The 12,450-nt window shown below is 38.3% G+C and overlaps 1 protein-coding gene across 1 annotated transcript in view; it reads right to left on the bottom strand.

Annotated features, from left to right (window-relative positions):
- Nucleotides 1-2,658: 2,658 nt before the first annotated feature.
- trub1 (TruB pseudouridine (psi) synthase family member 1) overlaps nucleotides 2,659-12,450 on the bottom strand; it is an 11,939-nt gene continuing 2,147 nt past the window's right edge. The window contains exons 3-8 of the mRNA XM_050060765.1: nucleotides 9,306-9,361; nucleotides 8,056-8,137; nucleotides 7,830-7,902; nucleotides 4,838-4,977; nucleotides 4,613-4,669; nucleotides 2,659-4,492 (exon numbers count right to left, since the gene is read on the bottom strand). Coding sequence (XP_049916722.1) covers nucleotides 4,311-4,492; nucleotides 4,613-4,669; nucleotides 4,838-4,977; nucleotides 7,830-7,902; nucleotides 8,056-8,137; nucleotides 9,306-9,361 — 590 coding nt within the window. The 3' untranslated portion in view covers nucleotides 2,659-4,310. The remainder of the gene's footprint in view (nucleotides 4,493-4,612; nucleotides 4,670-4,837; nucleotides 4,978-7,829; nucleotides 7,903-8,055; nucleotides 8,138-9,305; nucleotides 9,362-12,450) is intronic.

Below are 12,450 nucleotides of genomic sequence, written 5' to 3'. Positions count from 1 at the left end.
TATTTTGCTGGAATTGTTAAATTCTGTTGTTGGCTGAAACTATTTTGTCTCAGCTGGAGATGAGGAGAGCCCATATAAATTCAGTCCAAGGCTTTCTGCTACATCTGATCCATTGACTCTCTTCACAGTTTTAATACGAACTGTTGCAGTACATTATACAAAAGATTGCTTTGAAAAAAGCACCAAAGAAAAACATGACATACTTTCGACTGAACCATTTGACTTTTTAATTAAAAATGCTTTTTAAGTCACCTCAGGCAGAAGCTAGGGTCCTCCTGGCACTAATGGCCCCCTGCTTGGCCTGTGCCTGTAGGCCTGTTCAGTTACCTGTTCATGCTGACACACTTACACAGCCACGACAACCAAATCCTGTTCCTCCACCCCCTCTAAATGTTTATTATTATACCGTTAGGAGTTTGGGGGCCCTGAACTATATCTTTACTGACATTAGGTGTACACACTTGCCATAATTTACATGTTATTCTATTGTCTCCTTCAAAGAGGTGGCCCCTTGTTGTCAGATTGTTTTAATCTATACACACACACACACACACACACACACACACACAACACAACAGTTTTTTTTTTCTTTATGATCCGCGTTTACTGTACAATGATTCCTATTCCTCTTATATCTGGCCCGCCTTTACATTAGTTATCGTGTCTTTTATTAGCCTTGACTGCATAAATGAGTACATCGTTACGTATATTGATACTTGTATTCATTTTCTTATTGGTCCACAGGTATTCAAATGTTGTCTAAGAATACAGGATTCAGAATGTAAAATACCCAGGCTGAATCCTTAAGTTTCTACTGCCCCATAAATTCCCCCGGAACCTCAACACATACTGATTCTCTGGAAAAGTTTCAGATGGCATGACCTTTGTGCTGTCGGTGTTACGGCCCTGGTTTTACGCACAGCCCAAACGTGCGTTAAATGGCTCTTTGTCTAATCAAACAGTTACAGTGTTATCTTTAACAATGTAATACACGTTAACTGCAATCCTCATCCTAACGGTGCAGCTGAATAGCAGGTGATTAACTCATTATTTGAATGTGTGGAGTTTTCCTGTGAAGCCCACCTATCTGTCAGCAGTTGAGGTGATATACTTACGATAATAGCAACAAATGCAAATCGCTTTAATGGCTCACTGAGGGCATGTTTATCACCCCACACGGGTTTCCGCAAAGTGTTAAACAATAACCGATAACTTCTCTGTTTCACAGTTACACCACGAACAGCCTCTCTGCCTCCGAAGGCTCCAGCTGCACGTGTTCTGGTCATCTTGATTTTTATTACCAGGTGACTTCATTAATGATATGTTAACAGGTCACGCCTCAGTGCTGGGAGGAAGCCTGGTGCTCGTCACTGATAAATCTGCGCGCTAATCGAATCCAATGGTTCGATTTTCTGATGCGTCTTTAAAGCGTGCGCCGCAAACTGCCAACTTTCTAACGGCCCTAATTTAGATAAAGTGGACTCAGAGTGCAAACAGGGATATGAGCAGCCTTGAAGACATGAAAGAAATCAGCAAACGGCTAATATTTGGACTGAGACAATCATTGCAGCTCATTGATCCAGCCAGCTCTGCGCGGCGTCAGGCTCCTGTCCAAAAACGATTGATAACTCCTCAGCAGAGCAGAGGCGCTGCTGCTGCTTCTTGGGAGCTGGCGCCATATATGTTACCATTAACAACTCAAAGACAGCTTCTCACTGTCTCCTGCCTACCATCAAACATTATCCATATAGCCTGACAGCACTGAGACGCTCGGTGAACACAACTTTCAAGTTCTGGTGACGTTTAGTAAGATGCAAGACTGTGAACAACTATTCAACATTGAGGGGGACCATTTTCAAACTACATTTTCTACAACCCAATCCTCCTGCAGGGTCGAGAAGAAATTCTGCCCAGGAGAAATTTTTAAGAAACTCAGCGGCTAAACTGATAATTTTAGAGCATTCTGAAACAAAGAGTCACCTTTAAGTTATATTGTTATACCTGCATTCTGAGTGGTTTCAAGATATCGAGCTTCAAAGTGGACCAAGTCTTCTTCATACACAAAAATGACACACACCCCAAAGTTATTATAAATGTAAAATATCAAAATCCTGTCAGTATATGGAGTTTATAGGGAGGGGTCATAGACAGATTCTCATTTTTCTTCTTCAAAAAAGCATTGCAGGTTAAGTAAAGGTCAGTGATAAATATTTTGTTCAGTGTAGAGGTCAATTTTAGGTAGCAATGTGGCTGGTTAAACACATTATTCCAGGAACCATTAGTTTAGATTTTCTTTGGGTCAGACAGCAAACAGCTACAGTTGGACAGGTGTTCTTTTCATGAAAATTCTGCATCCTTTTTTCTCCAAACATATCTTTGCTCATTGCTTCCAAAAAAATTCTATTTTAATTTCATGAAGGTCATATTTGGGTTAGGGTTAGTGCCACAGTGCACCACTGCTCTAGAGTCTGATAAACCTTCCTGCAGGTCTTTTGTAGTCAAATGGGAGTTTTGATTTGCCTTTCTGACAAATCTACACACAGATCTCTCGCAAAGTTTTCTTGGTGGTTCAGACTTCAACTTGACCTTCACAGTTCCTGTTAACTGACATTTCCAATTACTGAATTAACTGAGGAAACAGCTACCTGAATACACTTTGCTATTATAGCATTCTGCTGCTTTGAGGGCATCAGTTATTTTAGTTTTCAGAGTGCCAGGCAGCTGTTAAGAGGAGCCCATGGCTGCTGATTGTTGGGACAAGGTTTCAGGAGTCAGAGTATTCATAAAGCTTTGAAATTTGCATCACCTGACCTTTCCTGATGATAAGTGTGAACAAGCCATAGCCCTAACAAGTTAATTATGGTCTGACACCCTGGTAAAAGTTGTCTAAGAGCTCAAATGTCTTGGGGTGCCCAAACTTTTGCATGGTGCTCCTTTCCATTTTTTCACTCTAAAATTGTACAAAACAAAAATAATACACTGATCTTGCTAAAAATGTTGAAAAGCACACTTAATCTTTAACGTTATGCCTTTTGGAGATCAGTTTATCTTCTACTCACTTAACTATTCACAGTAAACAAAATTGCCACTGTATATTAAGTCATGCAAACATGTGACACTAACTGATAGTCTTCACAGAGAAAGTTAAAAACTCTAGGAAAACACATTAAAACTTTGACTTTTATGTCATGATAATGACATACAAAAACACAATTTTAAAATACTAAATCTTACCAAAATTAAAATTATGAAACAATGTGTAAAAATGTTGACCCATCATGGTAAGCAGGCAAAGACATCAGTGATTCCTTTATGACCACCCCCCACTCTGAATGATGCAAGAAATGTTGTTGGTATTTAACAAAAATCACCTGAAAATTTATTTAACCTGCAAGTGCAGAACTTCAACATGCTGTATGGACACACAAGTGCTTCATATCTGGAGTACATCAATCTTTCATTGAAAAAAAAAAACAACACAAAAAAAAAACAAAAAAAACTCCTCACTGTACTGGAAGAACAGAAATAGCTTTCATTTACATGTCAGATGTCTTTGTTAAGAGCACTGCTCAGAGCATGGCATTCCCACAAATAACCCTCCAGATAAACTGGGTAACATCATGCGTTTCACCTGCTTTGTAAATGTATTTCTCAGGATGCTGCTGTTTCATGTAAGAACACCTCAATGAAGACAATGTCATCACAATACTCCTTTTTATATTGCTCATTATCCATATAGAAATGAATTTTATGTTTCTGCTGATGTTTCACAACTGCAAGCAGAACTCTACTTCAATGGAAATTATACAAAAAACATATATTTTTTAAATCTTTCCAGCATCATTCATAATAACTCCTGCAGTGTGGAAGATTTTCCTCAAATTTTTGTTTAGTATAAACTGTTTCATGCATTGCAAGATGCATTGTCAAGCATTCTTCCCTAACACAATGTATTACTTCTTATTTTCATATTGTAGAAATAATTTTTTTGAATTGTGACATTTATGTATATTGTGCACCGTTTCTATTACCCAGCTCTGCAATACAATTAGAGGCATGAGCAGGTGAAGACAGAGGCTGGGGTGGAGGATTGAGTGGGGCTGTAAATACGTGAGTCCAGAATCAACAGTGGTTTTGAGAGTTGTCTCAATTTGTCCCACTTCACCTGCTCAACAGCACATTTTAAAACATCCAGGATAACCCGTCATCACATTTAGACAGCATGTTCTCTTCACTGGTGAGTCATGACTAACCATGAAACAGACAGCAACCCCAGCTTTTCTCTCTGGGCCCTGTTCAGACAGCGTTCCTCAGGTGTCAGCCTCTGGTGGCTCTGCGCAGTGGCCGTCCTGCTCTGATTGTGAGCAGGGCTGCAGAGAGCGCAGGATGTGTTCCAGTGTCCACTGCTCCTCATGTAAGGCGTGCTCCTCCAGGGTGAACTGACCCTGCTTGGTTCGGGTCAGTTCCTTCACATGAGCACAGGACGACAGAGCTGCAGCACATAGGCACTGATTATTCTCATGTGTTAGCGGGGTGGATTTCGGAACTTCTTCATAAACATGCTGACAAGGACATGAATGAATGAATGAACGAATGAGTGAATGAATCTAACCTTTTCCCAGGTCATCCACCAAGCTTCTGACATAAAATCCACCACCACACTCTATATCTGTTAGAGAAATAAAAATCATTTTAATTGTTAATTTGAATGTGTAATTAAGCAAAATCAGCAGGAAATTACACCCAAAATAGCTTTTCTATTTTAAATATCAGAGAGTTAGAAGTCAGTATTATACAGCAGTAGAAAGAAATGCTGATTTAAGCAGCGTGTGCTGACCCAGAGTGAAGAGAGGAGGTTTGAACTCTTGCAGGGTCAGGTTGTACACAGTGACTGGTCTAGCTGGTTTGGCCTCGACCTTGTGACCTTTCATCAGCAAGACAGATAGACGCTGGCCATCTTTCTTTAGTGCAGAGTAGCTGAAAGCAGTAGCAGAAAATCAATAAATCACACCAGAAATTAAAATGTCTTGTACGTAATTCTGGAGAAAGATTAATTAGTTAATTGTTGAGTCTCATTTCCAGATCGGCAAATACTAATGCTTTGGATCGGACCGAACCACCAAACCAAAGCGTCAGTATTTGACAACCTGGGAATGAGACATAATCAGCTATCTTTCTCTACAGTTACACACAGCACTTTCAATAAAAAGTAGTCATTTGCACTATAAACAGAGTTTATAAATTGCATACACCCAGTCCACATCACAGAGTGACACTGTCAGTAATCCCTGGTCCCTTAGTTTGAAAAGTTGCAGCTTTAGGCTGTTTGTCTATAGGAATGGCTACTGACAAAAAAGCTTCTTCACAGTTGAAGTGACAGCTGTAAAATATAAGTCTAGAGCTAGCGACCTCTAGAGGCTGCAAGGTTCACTGCATAACAATAGAACATCAGCAGCAGACTGATGATTGATCTGTTCCTGTAGGGACTTAAAAAGATTTATTTCTATTAGGTTACTGTAACCCTAATAACTCGGCAAAAACCTTCACAGTTTAGACCTAAACTATATTCTTGCAAGATCTTGAACATCTTCAGTGGCAATTAACACATGAAATTAAGGCCCTTTTACATTAAGTATTAACATTAGAGCAATTCATGAAGGTAACTTATTACTCCACACAGTGAGTAATACTTTGTAAAATAACTTGTTACTTCCAAATGAAAGTAACTAATAATATGTCATGTATTACATTGCATACCAATACCTATTTTGCCAACAGCTGATGCTGATACTGAAGTTCCCACACATCTCATAACCTTTTCTTAATATTTTACCCCATTTCCATGACTTTATTTATGAAGTTTAAAATGGGTATGTCTACATAGCGATACAGCCAAACATTCCTGAATACTCACTTCCAAAGCATTTGCCTATAAGCAAACGGCTAGCACCTGCTAACTGTACTCCATAGTTAGACATTTCTCCTGCCAACCAGCTGTGTATGCCAACAGATAACAGAGCAGCACATAAAGGTACTTTGCAAAATGTCAAGTCTGGATTACAGTTTTGACAAGTTTGCCTGCATTTATTTCTTATTAAAAATTTTTTTACACTACATTTTATTGACATGAAAAATAGCTGTTCCGCTAACTTGCCTAAAGCTGAGTGTACGTGATACCTCAAAAAATTCAGGTTAATCCTGCCAGTATTCCGTCATCCAAGTGGATGAATGACCCAACACAGTGGGCGGATATTGCTTATCTGCACATTTATACATATTTGTTTAAATCACCAGGTGTCCTTAGCCATGTTGTCTGTAAATAATCAACCTGTGATGATCCATACAGCTCCTCATTTACCTGAAACACCTCATTTGCATTCCTGCCTTTACTCCCTCAACTTGGCTGCATCACTATGTAACACATTATCTATGCACACAATGCGCTCCTGCGAGCCACTGAGCTATGCCCCCAAACAAACCCACTTAGAGCAGCAGCAGCTTGAGCAGAGGCTGCAGAGAGTTTGAGCTGTTGAGAAGCTGTTAAGGAGACACTGCTTTTTTCAGTGCCCTTGTTTGGACTGCCAACAGAAGAAGAAGAGACAAAGAATAAGTGGTTGGAATTCCAAGAATTTCATGACCATGGGAACCCTGCATTGATGTTAAAAAGAAAAAAATATCCCTTGTACCTAATGGCCTACTTCTTAGTAAGATTCATGTTTTTCTTTATTGAGATATCTGCATATCTGCCTTGTTGCAGTACAGTTGATTTCTCCTCTTATCCAAGATGTGAGATGTAGAACTAAACAGCTGCTCACTAAAAGCAAATGTGAAAACAAACTACACTTCTGCGCGGCACTTGTTGCCCTCTGACCGTCAAATCAAAGATAGGTCCAGCCAGTGGCTTCCTCTCCAAATCATCAGCTGGGTATGCTAGCTACAGTTTTTCGCGTCTGACCAGAAATAACCAACACAACAGACAAACATCAGCCATGGCCATCGGGGGAATGTCATCTCATTTGCTGACAGGTTGATGGCATTCAACAAGGGGAATACTGGCTGATAAATCATGCATCCCTAAACAATACACACAAGGTGAAATAAGGCTCTGCTGAAATGTGGTATTTATATTTGCTTCAAGGTTTTCTGCTGTGATGAGAAACCTCATGGAGGCTCCACCATACTTTCATCCTCTGAGGAATGTGAATATCAATCAATTCAATCAATCAATTTTATTTATAAAGCCCAATATCACAAATCACAATTTGCCTCACAGGACTTTACAGCATACAACATCCCTCTGTCTTTATGACCCTCGCAGCGGATAAGGAAAAACTCCCCAAAAAAACCCCTTTAACGGGGAAAAAAAACAAAACAAAACGGTAGAAACCTCAGGAAGAGCAACTGAGGAGGGATCCCTCTTCCAGGATGGACAGACGTGCAATAGATGTCGTACAGAACAGATCAACATAATAAATTAACAGTAATCCGTATGACACAATGAGACAGAAAGAGAGAGAGAGAGAGAGACAGAGACAGGGAGATGCAAGACAGATGGTAATGACAGTAGCTGACAACAACATTAATGAAAGTAATAATATTATAATTATTAATAATATATTAATATCTGATAGTATACATATGTGACAATAATCACATGTGTATAATAACAGTAGAAGTATGACTAATGATAACAGCAGCAGCAGGAGGCATCTGGCAGGACCACGGCAGCAGCACAACCACACACGTCACACTATCCAGGCACCGCTGCAATACGAGTTAACCTGCGAGACAGTGGAGCACAATATGTACAGTATGGAGTCTTTACTTACAGTGGAGGAACTTGCATGATGTCACCAGTGAAAGCTTTCAGTTTCTCCTCAATGTCTAACCTGGTTATGTGTCCTGTGGGCAAAAATCACATTAACATCATCCGGTAAAATAGAAACAAAAAACTGGAGAAAGAAAGGGGGGAATACACACACACAGTACTGTAGATTAGACTGCTGAATGGGATGAAGAGTTCAGATGAGATTATGTTTGTACTTCAATATTTACCAAAGTCTTTCTCCAGAATCACACTACCAGTGGCATCGAGAGTATCTGTTGCTTTCCCCAGTTGCCCCACAGCAATATATTTCTGTAAAACAAACAGCACACATCAACTAAGCTACCTGTAAATAGGGTTGTAGCGAAATACTGGTTTCAAGGTATACCGTGATATAACAGTTGATGGTTATCATACTGTGTATATTTGCTTATCTACAACAGTGAAAAAAAAAAATTCAACATGACAGAGAATCTCCCGTTTACTCTAGTTATTTTCTAAGGGGAGACCTTTTACACATACTTCCATTAACAAAATGGTTTCAAGTTTCAATAATAGTGATAAAACAACCAAAAATAACTCTTTCATTTTCATTCCCTTCAAGGGTCATTCTGACTGATAATAAGATAAATTCTCTAATACCGTGATATTGTCAAGCCACGGTATTTTCTGAACCTTACCTGTAAATGCATTTCAGTAATTTGAAAATATATAAATATGTCCAACTTTTAGCCCATTTCTAACAATTTCAAGACCCAGTTTGGGTAAAAATGTGAATATTATAACATTTACACCTCATATAAGCAGTTTTTTTAATGGAGTCAAGCTTTTGAACTAAGTTAAAATGATCTTTACTCAAGTTAATGCTACAGTGAACAGCAGTATGCAAGTGACAAATGCTCCTTATATACTGATACATTAAAAAACAACCTAAAATGTTAGTCAACCCAGTTTATCAATATTTATCATGTATTATGTTCCTATAATACTTCTAGAGGGACCCTAAACATATAGCTTAGAATATCTGGATTCTTGTATATAATTTCTGAAGTCAATACAATATAACATTTTGTAGTATTCCTAAAATAACTTTATATTTCTCTCTTATCAGTATTGTCTTTCCTGACTTTATCCGTCTTTGGGTTGTATTTTATCTGATCATACAGTAATATATATGTTCAGTTGCAGCTACTCAACCAGTCCTACTGTGATATACTGTAGCTGTCTTCAGAGTAAATTATAATGACACATTGTGCTCACAGCTTTTATCAAATGTGTGTTATGCTCCTAATTAATCTACAGATCCACAGGTCTTTTATGGTATCTTAATTAGTTTTGTTAAGTATAATAACCAGAATCATCATAATGGAAACAAACACATTCTATTAACGCCTAACTATTTCAGTTTTGTAAATATAGCTCTAACCTTGATGCATATATGAGTTGACTTTTAGTATTTAGTTAGTGTATAATAACTCACCTTAGAACCAGCCAACATTGTACTGAGCATCTTTGTGCCATTTCCAACACCAACAACTGAAAGAGACAGAGACAATATCAGCAAAGCCCTGCTAGCATCCCCTGGAGGCGGCACTGTTCATTACACCTGATACAGACCAAACAACATGCTGATGATCTTCATTTCAAGTGTAGGATTAATAAAGTTTTTATCTTATCTTATCTTATCTTAGCCTATCTTACGAAGAGGTAAATTCATGTCTATGGGTAAATTAACAACTTGGTTTCTTTACAACTAGACGGTTCCGTTGCCTCAGCTGTACTCCTAGGATTTTTAGCAGGTGCCGCACAGTTCTCTGAGACACTACCAAACCAGTTTGGATGCATTTCAAATGCATGAATTTGTATCCATGAAGCATCCCTTGTTGGTTCAACGAAATCAGGATCTCGTAATTACGAGATATGGTGTCTAATTTTTTTTTATCTAGTGAATGCAATACGCTTCCATATGCTAATACTGCACCCAGTCTGTGGTCCAAAAGGGTACATGGATGCTACATCATGCTCACGAAGCAGATGTTAGTTTACAATAACGCTTGTGCACAGACATTGTATTAAATCTAGGGCTGGGTATCGATTCAAATTTTCCAGATCGATTCGATTTGATTTTCAAGGACTCTGTTCGATCCGATTCACGATTCGATTCGATCCAATTCAGTTCAATATCAATTCAGTCTAGTATATTTCAATTATGATACAAAATTTGCTTGGATATTAAGATATTTTCTGAGAACTAACAAAGTATATTTAACAAGGAACCCTCTGACCTGGTGCATTACTATTAAAAATACTGTTTACATTAAGAATTGACCCCAAAGCAGTACATTAGTCATCATGTACTTCAACATTACCTGACACATACAAAATAAATATTTTAAATTAAATCTAATCACAAGGCAGACAATTTAAATGAAGTGGCTACAAAAAATGTAAACAAAGGACATCCACAAGTTTGCTGCCTGTAACCGTCTTATAAAGCTTTTTCCGCAATACACTACAGTGGTTGTGATGCACACATTGATTGTATCAGAAGAGAAACAATGTAGGTGAACCCTGCAGCAAAGTGAACCCTCTTACACAGAGAGGATCTTTGCCCCCCAGTTTGTTCCTGGCGGCAGAGCAGAGTGAGCCTTCTTTCTTCTCAGAGGATCTTTGTCCCATGAGAGCAGGCACGCTGCTCTCCGTGTCTGTGTAAACAACGTTCACTGGAGATTTGACAGTCACTAGAAGCACATTATGACCCTTTGTAAAAGTTTCTGTGTGGTACCTGTGTTGTACATGAGCTAACGTTAGCGGCTAAAGAAGGACTGAGAGGCTGTCCAGTATATGTGTGTGTGTGTGTGTGTGTGTGTGTGTGTGTGTGTGTGTGTGTGTCCTTTGACACACAGCGAGAGGCGACGTTGTGCAAATAAACCAAAGATTTATTAATTTTCTGTAGCAGTAAACACATGGGCCGATAACAAATGTGTTAACTAACTATGCTAAAGCTTTACAAGCTATTCAGGGCTGCCGACGATAACGTTAACGTGACAAACAGCAAGGCTACAGCTAACAAGTTACCGTACTGACACTCCTCAGACAGACACACACACATACCGGACAGCCTCTCAGTCCTTAGCCGCTAACGTTAGCTCATGTACAACACAGGTACCACACAGAAACTTTTACAGAGGGTCATAATGTGCTTCTAGTGACTGTCAAATCTCCAGTGAACGTTGTTTAAAATGCGGACAGAGAGCAGCTGTTAGTGCCTGCTCTCATGGGACAAAGATCCTCTGAGAAGGAAGACGGTTCACTCTGCTCTGCCGCCAGGAACAAACTGGGAGGCAAAGATCCTCTCTGAGGAGGAGGGTTCACTTTGCTGCAGGGTTCACCAAAACGTTTTTTTTTGTTTTTTTCTTTTAATAAATTGAACACACATTAAAGAACATACAAGATCCTGTAGAGAATTAATACATATAATACAATACAATAAACATTATCAAATTAAATGAAGGAAGATTTTTTTTAAAGGCAAATAAAATACTGGGGATTTATGTAAAGATATACATAGAGACAAATAATTATATAATTAAAGATATGTAGGCAATGTTCGGTGAATACTCCTGTCAAATGCATGGTGTTGAAACATTTAATTTTGATCTTCCTTAGTCCATTTAGACTTTACTTTATCATAACAATAACAATGAATATTATGAATTGTTCACATTTTAATTTAATTTAATTTTAATAACATTTATCACACAGCATTTTGTGGAAAAGTCAAATGTTCATTGGTTTTGGCCTTGGTGCCCCACATTTTGGCCGTGATGCCCCAATAAATTTGTATTTATCAAAGGCCAAAGTGGCCTTGCCCTAAAAATGACTTAATTCCAGGCCTGGAATACCTACCTCAGAAAAATGTTGTTCAACATTGATATTATTTGCTAAAATTGTTCAAAAGCTGTAAGAGAAGACAAGAGACTTAAGTTTATTGTTTTGACGGTCAGTGTCAGGCTGTCAGCTGTTGCATTTAAGCTAAAAACAGGAGTGTTCCCTCTCTGCTGACCAGAGTTTATGTGCCTTGTGTCTCTTGTATCAGGCACAATCATAGGTTTTGTTATTTAATGATATTTTTTTATCATTTATTTATAATTTTTGTTACTTTTCCTTTTGTATCAGGAAATAAGCACAATAAATCTTTATGTTGAAAAAAATCGTGAGAGAATCGTGATCTCAATTATAAGCCAAAAAACCGTGATTCTCATTTTTTCCAGAATCGTGCAGCCCTAGTTCATTGTTGGGGCCAAGTGAATGTTTGTGTCAAATCTGAAGAAACTCCCTTAAGGTGTTCTTGAGATATCTCAAGAATGAGAAAGATAAGGTCACAGTGACTTTGACCTTGACCAAATACCAAATTTAAAGAAATTCTCTAAACATACAGTGGTGTGAAAAAGTGTTTGCCCCCTTCCTGATTTCTTACTTTTTTGCATGTTTTCCACACTTAAATGTTTCAGATCATCAAACAAATTTAAACATTAGTCAAAGATAACACAAGTAAACACAAAATGCAGTTTTCAAATGAAGGGTTTTATTAATGAGTAAGAAAAAAATCCAAAGCTACATGG

This window comes from Epinephelus moara, chromosome 13 (genome assembly GCF_006386435.1).
Source record: "Epinephelus moara isolate mb chromosome 13, YSFRI_EMoa_1.0, whole genome shotgun sequence".
In the NCBI taxonomy this organism is placed as follows: Eukaryota; Metazoa; Chordata; class Actinopteri; order Perciformes; family Serranidae; genus Epinephelus; species Epinephelus moara.
The sequence above is the reverse complement of the archived record's forward strand: the minus strand, read 5'-3'. Positions and strand labels throughout refer to the sequence as shown.